Source organism: Gymnogyps californianus, chromosome 19 (assembly GCF_018139145.2).
Source record: "Gymnogyps californianus isolate 813 chromosome 19, ASM1813914v2, whole genome shotgun sequence".
In the NCBI taxonomy this organism is placed as follows: Eukaryota; Metazoa; Chordata; class Aves; order Accipitriformes; family Cathartidae; genus Gymnogyps; species Gymnogyps californianus.
In genome coordinates this window covers 3,033,445-3,051,653 of record NC_059489.1, presented here as the reverse complement: position 1 = coordinate 3,051,653, position 18,209 = coordinate 3,033,445, and the positions used below count along the sequence as shown (strand labels likewise).

The following is an 18,209-nucleotide window of genomic DNA, read 5'->3' as shown; positions in this document are numbered from 1 at the left end:
CTAATTGTGCCAGGGCTCGTATAAGGCATTCCCAGGAATTCCTGCCAGCCACATGGGCACATTGCCCTTTGCACATCGTGCACCTACACATGGTGTGTGCCTGCCTCCCTGCACACCACACAGAGAACACGCACGCATGGGAGTGTGCGCTCGCAGGTCTGTGTGCACGGAGTGCCATGTGTACGCGTACTGAGCAGGCACTCGCACCACGCTCTCCGTGAGCAGATGCCACCCAATGCTGCCGGCATATGCTCCCACGTGTCCCTTGGGCACGCGGGCACAGGTCATACAGGCGCATTTATACCTCATGCACGTGCACATCACACACTACACATCCGTGTTTCCAAGTCACGCAGGGAGCGCCCACGCTTCCCACACACGTGCATAGCTGTTTCTCGGGGCAGTGCCTTCCCCGCCACGGTGTCTGCGACCGTTCTGATGTTACAATCTGTGGTTCGCACACTTGAGGAAAGCGCGTTGGCTCTGAACTTGGAGCAGAGCACTTTTTCCATTCGTAGTAATACCCTGAAGGCACGGGCTGCTTTCCCAGTTGCTTTGCTGCCCTCATGGAAGTGTTTTATCTTTATCTCTGCTCTTTCACAGTATCTGTGCAAGCCAGTGCTTTGGAAGGCCTTTCTCCTGTGTCTGTTCAGAGTCATCCCCATGTGAAATCCCCCCGTGAGTCACAGCAGCTGCTGGATCAGACACTCCTTACTTTCCAGGCGGCTTTTCCACCCTCCCCTGCTCTGTGCTGCTATGTGATTTAACGATTATGAGTAACCTCTGTCATTCCACATGCTAGTATCAAAGTTATCATACCTCATGCTTCAAGGCATCAGCTGATGGCCAAAAGGAGCAGGAGGAGAGTTCTTCACACGCTTGCAGTGTCTCATAATTCAAGTGTTGAGGTGCTGTTTGGTTCTTCAAAACCAAGCTCAGATGCCAGGGGCCCTCTGAAATGGCAAAGGTGACAGAAACTCCAGTAGCACAGATGGTCCTGGAGGCAAACAGCAGGAGAGAGGGAATTCAGAGTGAAGTCAGAGGAAGGAAGGGAAAGGACAGTGAAGGCATGCAGGCATTTTGATGATGCTAGCTAAAAAAAGTGATTCCATCTCTGTTTGAGAGAGACAGATACTGGCAGGCGAATCGGATCTCTATACATGTAAGTAATTCTTTTGGACGTAATATCAGGGTAAACAGCACACAAAAAGATGTTGCTCAGTTTCCTGGTTTGGTAGGCAAACTGGGAAAACTTGTTATAAACTACAAATGGTACCTCTGAACAGCTATTTTCCTTCCCCCTCCTGGGTGGTGGAAGGAGTCAGAAGTACTCTAGGTGAGGCCTAGGTAAAGGATCAATCACCACCAACTGCATGTGCCCCACATACTTAGAGGAATAAAAATGGTCATTTCATCCCAAAATACTGACTTTAAAAGTTCCACTGAGGAATACTGGTGTCTTATTCATGAGAAGCACTTGAAAACTGGGTCTACAAATGAATTCAGAAATAACAAAATTTCCGTGCAAGAGATCCAGGAGAAATAGCTCTGAAGAGCTCAAGCTGAGGTATGAGCTCTTCAACCTTGCTGAGCTCCAAAGCTCCCAGTAATTTTAAATCCTGCTGATCCACCACAGACACCCCCTTGTAGACCAGGTGTGGATTTTTTTTCCATTTCTAGTCTTCTCTGACAAGCTAAAGTAAAGCCTAAGGATATTTCTCTCTCCATTACAAAGCTAGTTTGTGCCTTTGCATAGAAGATGTCCAATGTAAATTCATCTTTGTTAACATCCATAAATAACCCAAACCACCAAACACAAGATCAGAGATGAACCGCATTTCACCTGCTGCCCAGGTGAACTACCCCAGCAGTTAATGCGCTACAGCAATCTGCCACGTGAAGCACGAGGCATTTAAATCAGATTATACAAGTTTGTGAAGGGCAGACACTCCTGGGCCTCTAATCACGCAAACCCGCACTTGTGGAGAGCAAACAATTCGACAGTCCCTGACACAGTCTGGCCATTTTATGTGTGAATTTGTCGGTCAAGAAAGCAAGGGACTCGAACGGTGGGGGAGAGCAGCAGAGAGCACCAGCAGCAGCTGTGCAGACTCCCTGCTGATTTCTGGCTCTTCAAGTCAGTCCTGGCCTTTTTGCACCCCAAATAATGACAAAAGATGTTTCCTGGGGAGTCCGCTTTACCTCCCAGTGCCTGCTTTCTACAGTAAATGCAGTGCTATTTATGTAACTGCAAGTTCACATGGATGTTCACACCCCACGCAGGACGTACATGACGCTATAGTGAAAATACGCTCGTGGTCAATGCATCACAGGGCAATGGTGCACGCCCACGTGCCCTCCAGAGCCCCCAGATCCCTCTCAGCCTGCACAGAGTGTGTCCCGGCCAGGGAAGGGTCTGGTGAGAGCTGAATTTTGTCCCTCTGTTCTGCTTGTGAAGCCCCCATAAGCTGTGATCGTTCTCAACAGACCCGCTCACAATTCTCAACAGTTTCTCTTGTGGAAAGCACTGCAGAGGGAATCCCCCCTTTTTTTAAAGATAACATTTCCTACGTGGTTGCCCCTTCTTCACACATCAGAAGTTGAATCATGCAACACAAAAGGCATGTGGTGAGTAAACTACCTTTCTATCTAAGGAAACTGGGGACAGCCCTGAGGGGAAGGAAGGGGTAACGTAAGTGAAGCAACAAGAATGGTACTGTGAGCGTGGCAAGCAGAGGCTGAATTTCAGTATGCAGTTCCTTCCAGGAAGATTTCAAAGCAGTTTACAAAGAAAAAAAAAAATAGTGCAAACTGTGGCATAAAGAGAGATATGACTTAATCTCAGGTCTCCCAGCAAGGCAACAGTTAAAGCAGTATCTCCAGAGTCCATTGTCATGTCTGGTAGGTCAGGAGCACTGAGAACAAGAAGCTTCCTTAGCAGCCACATGGGAAGAGCTGTGAGCACGAATGGGCAGCATTTGCTTCCCGTCACTCCTGGACTTTCCAGGGACATGAAACTAAGGAAAGAAGTGACAAAGAGGAAGGAAAAAAGCAAAACAGAGAGAGACCTTACGCACCCTGCCTTAGAGATGAAGCCTGGCTGCTGGGCTGAGAGGATGCAGCTGGGTTAACACCTGACCCAGGACTGAGCTATTTGGCTTCCCCTGCTGAGCTGGATGATGCTGAGCTCACTTCAGTGTCCTCTCCAGGGAATACTGTCATCCTCAGCACAGGAATAGCCCTTCCCGCTCTGCAGCCTGCTGAGAGCCATGCCTCTGTGCCAGGAGATTGGGAGCAGCATACCTAGGAGGTTTTGGAGGGCTTGGCAGCCGCTGGGAACTTGAAGGGTAGAGGAGGTAGGGCAGCACTGGGCGGAGGGCAGGGACTACCCAAGACTTAGGTGACCTGGGCAGCTGGAAGTGTGGAATGACAGTATTTGAGAATGAGGTGACAAATTTGAGAAAGCGGGGTGGCAGCAGGCAGGAGTGGCAGGGACCTGCGCCGAGAGGGACGGCAGGAAGCAGACGCCCGGAGCGTGATGGTTGTGCGGGGCAGCCGGAGGGAGAGGCCAGAGCAAAGGCAGGCTTTAGCAAAGTCACCGCGTAGGCGCGTTCATGGGGGAAAGGGAAGTGAAAGGAGGAAAAAGGGGAAGGAAAAGGGCAAAACTGAGACTGCCAGGGAGACCAACAATAGATGGAAGCCACCTTGAAAGGAAGCACAGGTAGCCCGAGGAGATGCCTGTCTGTCCTGAAGCAGTTCTGGCCTCTGGTGAGGAATGCCCTGGGTTAGGAAGGTGATACTGCTGTTGGCAGACACCAGAAAACAGCTTTTACTCTTCATTCATTCATTCATCCTTTATTGTTGTAGCCCACACTTTAGGTGCATCTCGCTGCTGGCCTGGAAGGCAAGGACTCGTTATGCCACCCTTGCGCAAGCTTGGCTGTTGGTTCTCTGCTGCATAACTATGATTTTCTTAATCTGCTTCTACTGCTTATGGCATATGTTTTTTTGGTTATACTTCACCGGTAGGTGTTAATTAGCTTCTCAAAAAGTAGGCAACCAATATTGTTTCTACATTTTGTTCTTGGCTTCCTTGTTTTTAACTCTCTCCTGCACTAAGAGGCAATAAATGTTCATTCTCCCTTAGCAAGAACATGAAACTTTTTGAAGGAAAGCACAAGTGCTGTTACCAGTTTCACTTTGCAGACAAGAAGCGCGAAAGGAGAAACATTGGTAGGATTTTCATTCACTGAAAACTACTTAACTCCAAGAGGAATTGTAGAAACTCAGGAGTCCTCTGCATTTCTGAAGGTGAGATGAGAGCTGTGTCAAACCAGCAAAGATCTCTGAGTTTTAAAACTTGGACTAGAGCTCAGGAATGACTGGCTTCCACGTTCATACCAAGACCACCAGGATGTGCTTCTTGCATGACTATATGAATTTTATACCACATCCTGCTCTCCTATGAGAGATGGGGGTTTTTTTTGGTAAGGCCATATGGAATAATTCATGTGGAATTTATCTCCATGTGGGGCCATCCTGTGTCTAAGGTGTGAACACTGATACTCATCGCAGATTTTGAAGGAGGTCCTTCCAGTTGAGGCAAAGTGACATTTCCTTGTGCTAAACTCATCTCACAGTTTGCTCAGTCATTTCTTCCTTTTTCTAACTTAAGATTATTAGTTTAATTGAGAAAAACATTGAGAGAAAAAGTCAGCGGATATCAAAGTTAAGGAGATGTAAGAAGAGACAAATGTTTAATGTAATCTTTGCATATGTAATTGCATGTATGTGATTTCCACACTATAAATAGCCATGTCAGGAAAGCATGACATGGACATACGTGCTTGCAACTGAGCTGCACCACACATGCATGTGTGCTTGCTTTTCAGTCATGTGTGTTTTATCTCTGTCCTTATGCCTACAGAACATAACCTGCGTCAGTGAGCAGGTACGTGAGACCACAGACTTGCTGATCTGACAAACACCTTGTAGGTGAGGCTCCTCTGAGTAGTTTTGAAAAGTTGCATCAATAACCGAAGCAATACAAAAGGTTACTGTATCTTTTTGCCTTGTAATTGATGGGAAGTTAATTTTTTGCACAAATGACGAACAGAAAAATTGTGCTCAGGGATGGGTCACACGAACAGTGGCATTTTAAGTCCTTGCACGTCCCTCAGCCTATTATTTGCTCTACCCATCACATGAAGGGTTGCCAGCTTTCAGGAAAATTTTACTATTGAGCACTTGAAAATACTGTCTTTGTTTCTTTTAACTTAGTAATGTATAAAAAGTTCCACTTGCTTTTTATCACTCTGCCTGTGCACAGCCCCCGCGTGAGGCCCAGAACCAGTGTGTTTGCTGAGCCCGATGCCGTATCCCAGCAGTACTGGAAATCTCTTCTCAGAGGAGCAAAGAGGAAGTACGTGCCAAATTGTTCAAAGCGTTTTAACGAAACTATTTTCTTTTTGTACCGAGAACAAAAACTGCTTAGCTGGCAAGCTTCATCCTGCCCCCCCTGACCGAAGGCTGACCTGCCCCGGCCGTTCGCCTCTCAGCTTCTCTGCAGCGGCTGCGGGGCCGTGGCAGAGGTGCCGCCGCCGGGACCGGCTGCGCCTGGGCCTCATTCTCGCTCACACGAGTGCACACTTCGCTTCGGTTACGGCTGCGAACGCGGCCCCGCCGGTAACGGAGGCAAGGGCGGCCGCAGCCGCCGCCTCCCGCCATTTCCTGTGAGGCGCCGCTCGTGGGCGGGGCTCCCGCCAAGGGCGGGCGCGAGCCGCTGTCACGCGACACCCCACCCCCCCCGGGGCGGACTGCGGCGGGGCAATGGGCGCGTCACGTGACGCGGGCCGCGGCTGCCGGCGGGCAGCGGCGCCCCGCGGTCACGTGAGCGGGCGTGTGAGGCGGGAGGGAGGGCGTCACATGGCAGGGCGGGGCGGGGCGCCGGGCGCGCATGCGCGGGCAGAGAGCGGGCTGGTGCGGGCCGGGCCGGGCGGCCGCTCCCCTCGCTGGCAGTGCTCGCTAAGATGGCGGACTTCCTGCCGTCGCGTTCCGTGCTGTCGGGCTGCTTCCCCGGCTGCCTGCTCACCAGCGGCGAGGCCGAGCAGCAGCGCAAGTCCAAGGAGATCGACAAGTGCCTCAACCGCGAGAAGACGTACGTGAAGCGCCTCGTCAAGATCCTGCTGCTGGGCGCGGGCGAGAGCGGCAAGTCCACTTTCCTCAAGCAGATGCGGATCATCCACGGGCAGGACTGGGACCGGGCGGCCCGCGAGGAGTTCCGCGCCACCATCTACAGCAACGTGATCAAGGGTGGGTGAGCGGCGGCGGCGCCGGGGCCGGCCCGCCCCGCGAGGCACCGGGCCGGCGGCCTGCGGAGGCACGGCCCGGCCGGGGAGGGTGGGGAGGTGGCGCCCTCAGGGCGGGAGCCGGGGCCGGGGCGGGGGGGGTGTCCCTCGGGCCGGTGAGAGCCGCGGGGTCGCTGCCTCCTCCCGCACGGTCGGCGCTTTCGTTTCGGGCGCCTCACTCTTCCTCCCGCCGAGGACGGGCGGCTCCGCGCTGCCGGCGTCAGCGGCCGGGGAGCAGCCCCCCCCCCCCCTCTCCGGGCCCGCGGGATGTCACCCTGGCCGTGACGGGGCGTCCCCCGCGGTGGGCGCTGGCCCGGGTGCGGCCCGCCGTGCTGCCGAGGGCGGCTTCAGCTCTCGCCATGGGAGCAGCGGTTTCAGTCCGTGAAGTCCGGAGCTTTGCCATTTCCTGGTAATGCGATCGCAGTAATGGGCGATAATGGATGGGGGGAAGATGCACCTGAAAGTGCGTGAGGATGAGACGTGTCCTGTGCCCGAGGAGGAAGCGCTCTCTGCATTTCGCTTCAGTGGAAGAAACGTTGCCATCGTGTTGGAAACTAGGCTGACACATCAATTAACAGAAACCCGCACGCAGAGCCACTTTTCATAGATGCATTGCCAAAACCTCCACACACAGTTTAGGAGCGGGCTCTTGATTTCGCTGCTGTCATCCTCACTTATTTTCTCTCTCTTATCTAAATCGCTCATCAGATTTTCGGTTTGGACGGTGTAATAGTTGGACAAAGTCTTAACTAAGTTTCTGAAAACAGCAAAGCGTTGTCAGACCTCAGCCCCGCTCTTGAAGGGGACTGAGATCCAGTGGTTCTTAAAGAGAACTGTTTTACAAAACTGTTTACAAATCAAGCCTGGAAAAACTATAAATAGCAAGGCAGTAGAAATCACGAGCATCTATCTTGACCAGGTTATAGTTGTATTAATGAAGTAAGGTACTTCCTACTCTGTGAAAGTATACACGTAGGAACTGCAGATCTTTTTTGGAGGCTGCTTTCCTGCAGTCATTGCTTTTGACGGATAGAAAAATTATGGAAAGAGAATGAAGCTTGAAAAAATACTTTGGCATTGAACAAGTATGTTGTTATACAGTCATTTGTTACTACATCTTAATTTCCTTACACCTGTCCCTATGCCTTTACAGTTGCTTATTTTTTCTGGAATTTTCTTTTTTCTTTTTATTTTTTCATCAGTAAATTTAGGACTAGAATTCATTTCCCTGCATTTCCCTTATCAGTATGAGCACAATGGTGGTTTTTTTTTTTTAAAGTCCTTTATGAGAGAAGTTTAAAATATTCTGTTTCTTCTAGAGAATATTTACCAAAACAACAACAACAACAAAAGTGCAGGGAAGTGTTTAGGTGATACAACTCCTTCTGCATTTAAGCAGTAAAAACATGCTTTTTAGAAAGTGCTATGATTTTAGTAAATATTGTCTTCATATCTCTGAAAATGTTAAAGGCAGTGATAACTCTCTACCATTTGATATAACTACATACCAAGTTCATTAGAATACAAAAACTAGGGAACCTTAAAATAAGCCGTCAGATGGTTTAACGTATTCTGAACTAAGCTTTTAGACACACTTTGTTTGTCTTGTATTTGTGCCAGGTAAAAGAGTTTGCTTGGTAGCACAGATTGGAGATTTAGTAACTAAAAATAGCACTTTTGTCAAGAATTAAACTTGTACTATGGCTATTATACTGTTGATCATGGACATGTTTTTCTGATAGCAAATATTTGAGTTTTGATATTACTTGAAAATGTAGTGCCTTCAGTCAATTTTTCAGAAACTTGCTGATTTCTTACTGGGTGGATAGTCCTATTGAGCTTTGACTGTACAGAGTAGGTGCATTGTTTCAATCTTTGCAGATTTGTAGGCTAGTGAAATAGTAGATGCTGAGAAACTCTAATTGCAGTGCTCTTTCATGTTGTTAAAGGTGTGAGAGTCCTCGTAGATGCCAGAGAGAAACTTCATATCCCTTGGGGAGATCCTGCTAACCAGAGTAATGGAGATACGATGATGGCTTTTGATACTCGGTCAGTCATGGTGGTGCAAGGCATGGTGGAGACGGCAGTTTTTTTACAGTACCTTCCAGCCATAAGAGCTCTATGGGCGGATAGTGGTATCCAGCACGCGTACGACAGGCGCAGAGAATTCCAGCTGGTAAGATCTGTGTTTCAGTGTTTTTAATTGAGTACATACGATTCTTGTTCCTGTGTTGCTTTTCCATAAAACGCTGATCAAGCGGCCTCCTTATGGATCTTAAGCATTTTTGAATGGTAGACTGTTACACTGTAGTATTGCAAACAGATGCATTTAGCTCCTTTCGCCCCTTTTTTTAAAAACAAGACTAATAAAGAGCTTCTGACATAATTGTCCTCATTTCATATGTGAGAAAGCTGAGGTATAGAGGGCCTTTATGTTTTGTAACAAAGCTACTACCTGTGTAGTGTTTTTACCATATGATTATTTCCACCCTTTGTTAACTAGTGCATCGACTTGAAAAAACAAAACAAAACAAATGGTTTGCAATAAAGGAAGACTTAATAGTAATGTGATTTTTAAGAAAAGATATGCATGGGTTAATGAGAAGAATTTAAAAACCACTCCCTTCTCTATTCCAATTTGAGCAATCTAGCAAACATTCCCTCTGTATACTTCCTGTTTAATTTTGAATGTCTGTGTTAATACTCATGTAATGAGATTTTTGTTATATTGAAGTTCTCAGCTGAGGATGGAGTATACAATTTAATAGTGGGGTTGAGATGGAGTATACAATTCAGTAGTGGGGTTGGAAAGGAAAAAGAAACATGTCTTGATTCTGGAGCTGGAGCTTTAACTGTCTGTGACAGCTGAAGTCCCTTTGCTCCGTTTCCATGCAAATGCTGCAAAAGGAAATGAAGAATTTAAGTTAAATTTGCTGTTTATTGGTTCATAGACTTGTGTAGTAAATGCCAGTGGCATAGGGTTTTGTGGGGGTGGGGGCTGAGAACCTTAAAATAGATTAAGTCTGTTCTTGTAGGTCTCTTAAACCTAAGTGGCTTTGTGTTTTTATGTCTTAAAAATAACCTTTGTGTTAGTGTGAATCTGAACAATAGCTGATGATGTCTCCTGTTGAGCTATTATGAATGGTTATGTAATCATACTCTGACTTAACTAGGTTGTGTAAATACTCTATAAATATGTATTGCCCTGATCATGGAATGTCTTCCAGAGATTGCAGAATGGGCAGGTGCTCGAGTAGCCTATCACCTGCCCAGCCTAGTTCTGAGCATGTAAGGAAGTTTCTGATGAGACCTGTTGCTCCTTGCGTTTTGCCTTCAAAGTGATCATAAAAGGGTAATTGCTCTGCTATAGTCAAGATCCTTATGGTGCAGATGTGACTTCTAGTGATGTAATTGCTGTGCTGGAGTGATCTGTTTTAAAATCTGTTAAATTGTTTTGTCTTTGATTAAGCATGTTTAGTGACTTCAGGCTAAGTAGCAAAGGAAAAGGGAGCTATTACTATTCTGTCGTCTTGAGTCTCTGAGAAGTAGGTTCTTTCCATAACTGAAGCATGTGCAGAGTTTCGCTTTGAGTAGGATTTGAAGAATGTGTTCTTCTGAATCCGACAGAAAAAAACCTATTGCTTTCTTTTGGAAATCCCTAAATCTGTATAATATTCTCTGCAAAAATATGTATGGATCATGTTGTGTTTTAGGCAGAACTCAATAATTTTTTTTTTAAGTGCTCTTAATAGTTGAGTACTGTCCTAATACTAATTTTTGAAAGTAACTGCTTTATTTATACTTACATTGCTTTATTTCCTAAATCCTTTCAAAATCTCAGCCCGAGATATTTATGCCAAGTTATAAACATGAAAAAAAAAAAATAGAAGCTGAATGATGTCATTGTATTGAGTGCAAGCAGTGTGATCAGCGCTGGCCAAGCGTGAAGTCTCTGTTTTACCCCAGTAAGCTTCCAGCTTCAGTTATGACAGAGTTCCATGTGGGTGGCAGAGTGGCAGAAAACTCCTGAAAGCAGTACCTATTTTTGCCGTACCTGCTGACAGGCTTTGTAGAAGGGTGTTCAGAGAGTTTAGATATGTGCCATAATATGGACGGAAGACACAAATGGTTAAGGAGGGAGTGACAGGCGTACCCGAGTCAGGAGGTAGAGCAGGGGGAAGTTGGAAGAGACGCAGACAGTTCAGTTGTGTTGAGTATTGACTCTTGAAGTAAGGATTCAAGACTGAAAATTGTTAGCATAGTAGAATGGGGAATAAGAGAAAAATACTGTTCTACTTCCAGTTCAACTGCTTGTGGCAAAAAATGTAATGAAAGAAGAGATACCAGTAATCATTAGGTGAGTAGGAGAGAGGGAAAAGTGGCATAAAAAAAGGTGTAAAATGCTGGCACTGAGCATGGTAGAAGAGTATTCTTTCACTGTACATACTCTAACTTCTTTTCAGACTGTTGGGCGAGTTTAACTTTTTTCACTGGACCAAGTTTGACACTGCACTGAAAAACATGGTTCATATTAAGAGAGCACAGGCAGGAATGCTGGGAAAGTATTGTTTATCATGGGAATAGGACACTTTGGGGCAAAGGTAGAAGTGAGCAAATGAAGAACAGAGCAGTGATGGATAAGGAGTTAAAAATGTCAAAATTTACATGGAGATTCTGGAGGAAAGGAAGCAAGAGTGTGTAGTTCTAGAAGCCATTTCTAGCTTGGACAGATAGGAAGCACAGAGAAAGAGGGTGTAAGATTAAAGTTTCTCGATGCATATGGTTAAAACTTAAACATATATGTACATTTGTGAGAGATCATTGAGCTGTTCTTGCTTTTTTCGTTTTTCTCCGTCATCTTTCACTTACAATGCCAGAGATGATGCTAGGAGCCTAAAGAAACAATGTGGTCTTTTTATAGCAATGTGAGAGGGGAAAAAACAGAACTTGGTTGTATTTTAATGGAATTAGAAATCAGCATTTCCATGCCTAGTTCACTGGAGTGTCCTTCCTCATTTTGTTAACTTAAGTGGTCATGGGGATAGTCAATATGATTTATTTTCCTTGGTATAAAAATAGGGGCCTTCTGGCCACTAACAACAGTATTTATGAAAATTCATTAGTTCATGCTTGTGTAGTGCTTTAAAACTGGAAAGAGCTAATTACAGCTTAGTACAATATATGCCAATTCAGTACTTCTCAGATGGTTAATATTATAATCCCTCAAATTTTATTACAAACTGAAGTAATTCGGGTGATAGTTCCACTAATATGGTTAACTAAATACTGTTTTGGCTCTGTAGCTTAGTCAGTTCCTGTAACTTACACTTAAGATTCTGGTCATCATCAAGCTTTCTCTCCTTCATCTACCGAGGTTATTTCTCCTGTGGCCTATAGTCAGATGGCTAACATGGATTAGTTACAGAGTTAGTCCGAATCAGCCTAACGCTTTCTGACATCTAATTAACATTTCAGATTTCTCATTGCAAGTTGATTTCCGGTAAAAATCTCCTGAAATGACTTGGATAAACATACCCATTATCTTAATTCTACAACATGCAAACCGATTTAACTAGACGTTTCCGAGCCTTTATATTTATGCTCGTGAGCTATTCAATTATGTGGTTGTAACGGTTTGCTGTTCTCATTGAGATTTGCTTTGAGGCACTGGCAGCTGAGGAGTGTCTAGTGCTGGTGCTGCGTATCTAGTAACACTGAGGAAAGCACTTCTGAGTAAGAGTACCGTTGTACACTGCCTCTCACTTCAGTGCCTTTGCTGTGAACTTGCATTTCTTGAATTTGCTGTGAGAGTCATTAACAGAGAAGTGTTTTGAAGTAGTCTCCAGGAGTCGTCTAATTCTCTGAGAATGGAAAAGTGGGATGAGAGCCGAGTTGCTCAGATGCATGATAAGGTTTGAATGTGTTAAAGGTTTGTTCTTGTTGAAGATAACTTCTGGGTGGGTTTGGATGTTTGCTACCAGCAATTGTTGATCTTCAGATAGATACTTGTTGCCTTACTTGCAAATTACACTGAATGTTAGGGTTTTTTTTAATGCCATGAACCTGCAATGCGCAGGGACAGTGATGACGCTTTATTCTGTCCACATTTGCATAGAACTGCAGATATAGATGATGCAGTAAGGATGATAGGATACGCATTTTTTACCTCTGGATCCTGTTTACTTCTGTGACATGTCTGCAAGTGCTAGATCAGATTATAGAAGACAGGAAAAGGCGTGTTCAGCTTGAAGTTCTACTGCTAGTTTTGCTGCAGCTTCTCTGTAGCATTTTTCTGTTGCAGAGTAGTATTTTTGGAGAGTGTTGTTCGGTTTGCTGGAAGATTGTATTTTATCTTGTTCTGGTTGGGCTTTTCTGGGTTCTGTCTCTGAATATTGGTTCTGGGGCTGTTGTACACACGAGAACATTAAATTAGCTCTGCTGGAAATAATGAGTCCTCAAATGGCCACTGCAAAGTTTTAGCAAATTTTACCATTCTTTCAGGTGCATAGGCAACACCTCCTTGAAATGTGCTTGATTATAGAGTAGTGATCCTGTGGAAGTCAGTTGTGTTTGAAGCCAGACTAGGTTGCCAGATGTTGAGGTGGTCTTCTTCCTCAACTGTGGATGCCCATCTTATGAAACGGTTGTGAGGTCAGTACTTCAGTGTCTCTCTGAAGTCACAAGCGTAGAACCTGGGAAAAGAGTATCTTATCTGTCGTTCATTAAAAGCATCTACACCATATTTGTGACACTGAATTTCAGAAGCCTTTCAACAGCTTGTGCCCTCTGTGATGTGTTGCTATTCCTCCCTGTATTCATCCTCTGCAACCTCCCCACACCCCTAGGTTGGGGGGTAGAGATGTCTTTCCCCCCTCCCTTTCCCAGATCTCCTCTTGGTTCTGGGATTGGGTGTTCGGTTGTCCCGCTCTGTTTCTGCTTGAAGTGTGTAGGTGGTGCTTCTATTAGGACATGCTTGAGTGCATAAACTGTTGGTAGAAAGTTTCTCAGATTGATAGAAGAATCTTCTGCATTACGGGTATGAGATCCAATCACCCAGCGTTTCTGTAAAAATGTGCATTGACTATTTGGGCACTTAATCATATAATTCAGAGTTACTTTCTTTAAAGACAATGTTGTAATTACACTGAATGTTGCTTAAATTTTTGTGGGGAAAAACAAAAAGCTGCTGCTTTGTATGTGTTGAAATATGAACTATTTTCCCCTCTTTCCCCAATCAATAGGTCTGCCAAACATCAAATCACAGGGTGGCATGCGTAGAGTGAGCATGGCTCCTTAAAGCCCTTGGAAAGGTTAGAGCTACTTGCCATCTTTTGGTCTTTATGTGAAAAGGATTTATCAAAGATTGTTGCTATAACTATGGAAAGAAAAGTGCTTTACAAATTTATACCTAAAAATGAGTCATTCAGATCCTCAGAAGAGACTCTGAGTTCTTGAGGGTTTGCTGTTTTTCCTGCCCCAATGACAAGATAATGCTGGCTTGGAGTTTGTATTAATAAGGCTCCATATAGAGATTAACACTAGAGTCAAACAATAAGGAGGCTTGAGTTTCCTTATTCTTGGTTTGTGGCCAGAAGCCCTTCAATGTGTATACTAGTGCTTTGGTAATGAGGATTGACCGTAATATTTTAATTGAGCCGAATGATCTTCAGGTGAACTCTTATATGAATTTAACGCAAAGTGCCATTTTTGTATCGTTTTCCAAATTGGTATTAGGATTTCTGTTTCAGCCTGTGTGAGTTACTGTGCCTTGAAAGGCTGTTTCTGGGAATGCCTTCTTCCCTTTCCACCATTCTTCCTTTCCTGCCTGCTGACTTCTCTTGTTAGCAGTAAAATATTGAAGTGTTTGGAGGGGAGTGGTCTTGTATTGCCAATTGATGTTGTAGTGCAAGCTGGTCTGGTTTTACTGAAGAACATATTTGCTATAGTTTTTTCTGAATGTTACTATTTTTCTTTTTTTAATATTTTTCTTTTTTTATTACTGTTATTTTTAAGCACAGATGTGGCTCTGGATTGAGAGGTCTTTCAATGGGAGCTATCTTGATGTGGACATGTTATCCCAGCAGACAGGTGCCAGACAGAAGCATGACAAGTTGTCTTCAACCAAGAATGCTAGCAACTTTTTGGAGTCTTGCGTGCTACAGTTAGCTTGTACAAGTGTATCTTTTCTGTGTGGTTTCAATGCAACCTCTGAGGATGGAATTCTTAATTCAAACTTGATCCAGATATCTGTTTATGGGGAACCACTGCTTTTAAAATGCAGACTTTCACAATACAGTGTGGGAGCAGAGTGATGTGTTCTTATACATACTCTGTCTTGAGCAAGCTATGCCGTGTTGATAATCGTGTGCCTTAGTTTCCTAAACATTTTGTGGCAGAAGACTAAAAGGTGACCTACTTTTTGCAAAGATTTGGATTTCTATAACTGAGCCTTGATTAAATAAAGGTAAAATATAAGTGCCCTTCTGAATATGCTGTGCATGCCAACAACCTCTAAAGACTTCAGAGGAAGAGACTTTCTCAGCCTTTCACACGTCTTGAATGTGTGAACCTGTTCTCAGCAGATTCTTTTAAATTGACGCAAATGTGTTAGATGAGCTTTTGCTGCTTCTGCTGCTTACAGTGTAACATGAGACCTTGGTACAAACATTCATTCAGAGCCCATTTCCTTGCTGGCTACTAACCTGCAAGATACTACATGTTAGTACCTGTAGAACTGTCTTATTACATTACTTCACAGAATTTAAATGTAGCAATGGCTACACCGTTCTCTGTCCATTTAGAAATGACTTACTAAATATAAGCCCAATCTACACTACAAAGTCCCAGTATTCATAGCTGTCAGCAAATCTCCATGCTGGCAAAACATGTGGTATGAATGCAGCTGTGATCTTCCATCTATATAGGTGAAATTAATTTTACACCTGAGGCAAAGAATATGGAGTAATCTTTTTCATGTGTAAATATGGGATGCTCTAGGATTAAGGTGCGATGCCACGGGCAGTGTTGATTTGCGCTGCTGTTCCCTAATTTGAGCTTAGTGTAACAAGACTTCAGCCTTAGAGGCTAGTTAAGTCTGCTCTTGCTGAGCACATATTACACTCAGGTTGTATTTGGATGACTGTTTTGGCTGTCTTTATTGACCTAAACTTCAGCTAATGATGAATGCTCTGAGTTCATGCTGTACCTCTTATGCAGAACTAGCAAAGTGGTAGGAAACTTTAGCTTGTGGTAGCTGAGGAAGTTGCTTAAGAAAATGTGAGAAAATGTAGGTGCAGCTGACCTTACTACGTATGAAAAGCAATAGAATAACTGTACTAGTGTTTCACATAGAAAGCAAGATAATCTTCGTACCAGGATTGTGTCTACTGGCACTTTTTTTTTGTGTCAGTATCCAAATTTACCACAAATCAGTTGAGAAGTTCAGAAGGTGCAGAGCCTACCCTTTTGCAGAACAGTGACCTGTATGTGGTGCTGATGGAGTCTAGCTGATACCAAGTGGTATCTTGTATTGCTCTGGAATATGAAGCCTTTGTTTATATCTTAAAGGTGAATAAATGGGTCATGGAACACAACATTAGTTAACTCGGCAGCCTCAAACAATAAATGTATTTAATCCAAATAAAAATCTCTGAATAATCCTGGAGACTAACCCTTATACTTTACAACCAAAGTAGTTTGACGGGTCAAATTTAAACGGTGAATAGAGAAAATATTTAAGACTATGTGAGCAGCTAAAGAAGGTCCTAAATTATTTCCAGTATCTTCTCCACTTGCATGTCTGCATTAACAATAAACATCAGGTAATACAGCTGGAGAAGTTGAGGAATTTTAAATATAGAAAACACCCTGAATTCTTTATCATCACAGTAACTGACAACTTCAGCTATTTCAGAGAAGAAAACTTTTGGACTGTAATAGGCAGTGAGCTGCCTTTTATGGCACTTAATTCCCTGTACCCTGCTACACGCTTCTCTGTCATGGTCATTCGTGCCTTAAATGTTTTCCCATTACTTCATAGTCTCCTCAGTTAAAGTAAGCGGAATATCATGCTCCTCTTCACTGACTTAACCAAGGAACTGAAAAGACCCCAGTTCTTTTTATGGATGAAAGGTACAGGAATGTGTAATCACACGTTACTTTCTGTATCTTTTTCCTTTGTTTAATGATGCTGGAGAAATAATTTTAAACAAACTGACCGGAGTCTCGGCAGACTGCCTGGAAGCGCTTCTCACTGGGCACATGATGGTATTTGATCACCCACTGGTGACCAAATAAAGAGGATGCAGAATTTCCAGGCAAGGAAACACAGTGCACTGACACCATCTGTAATTCAAAATACCTACACAAAATAGCATGTAAAAAAAACTCAGTGCAGGGTGATCTACTAAAATTTTACATGTGGATGGTATTGGGACCTTTAACTGTTTTCACTAGCAAACAGTTATATAGTTGCTCTAGTAATTAATTTTTAGTTTTTCTATTTTTAGTTAATTTCTAGTATGAAATTCTACAAGTGATGTGAAATGTTTGCTGCCTCTTGGATGTTGCTGCTGTTTAGGGTGTCTTGTGTACTTTACTGTTACTTTGAGTGCTTTAGACACAGCTTTTACTAATTTTTAAAGCACTAACATTCACCTAATGATACATGTAGATCTTTCACAAGACCTAGGAAATTATCACTGAATCTTGTCAGATGGCTTGTAACAAGAGCTGATATATTAGTATGTCACTGTTTGCAAACAGAAATACTAGAACTTAATTGAAATGGATTCTGCTAATTGAGGCAGAGGAAGGAGCTAAAAAGCATTTGATCATCTGGATTTCTCATGAGGCTGAAATAGAAACCAAATGTACTTTAAAACTGAATCCTAGGGATACTTCAGTGCACGCATTGGTATCTAGTTTAGGGTTCTGCTTTTGAAATGTCGTGATTTAGTTTACAGTGTATGCAATAATGGGCTTTTCAAGCATCTTAAAGTTCAATATGGCCAGTTTTAGTGCTGATATGTTTCCATATGCCAAATATTTGTCATGTTTTTGGGAGCCTTTGCTGGTCTTGTACAACTTGGAAGCAAGTAAAGCTCTAAATGATGGATGGCAGATTTGCAGACTCACTACTGCTTCAGTGTTAGATTAAATGCAGTTTGAGTTGCAAACACATGAAGTCATGGAGCCAGTGGGTCAGTGCACTGAAAGAAGAGCAAATGTTTACAGTCTGGTTCCAGTCTGTTTTGTGTGCAAAACATCTGAAGTTTATATAGATGCTTCTCAGAGTGTAAATAGTAATTGGGAGGTGGCTGTTTCGTCTTGGTCAGTGCATGTTTTCATATGACTTCTAGGTCTGCGTGTGTGCCATGACTTGGAAAAGTTGTTTCATCAATGAAATTTGAAAATCTTTTGCAAAGTGTCTGTGTCTTTCCTAAAGTAAACTTTCTGGAAGAGGAGTTTGGATTGTAAATACTTACTGAGGGAGAGAGTAAAAAGACCTTTAAAGAAAGAAAGAAAGAAAGTGCACCTGATCTTGTGGGCAGCATATCCTAATTTGCTTTCATGGATTAATTTCTGTTGAGGTTCTGGCAAACAGAAGCATCTTTGTTAAATGCTCTGGTTCTGCATGTGTTGTGTCCCATGTGCCATTTATTGCATTTCTTAACCTGGCTCTGATCTCTAGAAGGGGCTGCAGTAGACTTGAGTTTGCTTCCTTTTTGGAAGCATTGGTGATCCTAAGGAAAATGATGCGCCAGGATAAATACTGTGTATTCCTAGGATTTCTAATTGTGGGAAGAGTCTCAGCAGGCTTTTGGGTTCTGCTGTTGAGTTGTACAAATGGAATACCACTTC

The 18,209-nt window shown here is 43.8% G+C and overlaps 1 protein-coding gene across 1 annotated transcript in view; it reads left to right on the top strand.

Moving 5' to 3' along the window:
- The first annotated feature begins 6,029 nt into the window (after positions 1-6,029).
- GNA13 (G protein subunit alpha 13) overlaps positions 6,030-18,209 on the top strand; it is a 29,929-nt gene continuing 17,749 nt past the window's right edge. The window contains exons 1-2 of the mRNA XM_050908350.1: positions 6,030-6,312; positions 8,297-8,523. Coding sequence (XP_050764307.1) covers positions 6,030-6,312; positions 8,297-8,523 — 510 coding nt within the window. The remainder of the gene's footprint in view (positions 6,313-8,296; positions 8,524-18,209) is intronic.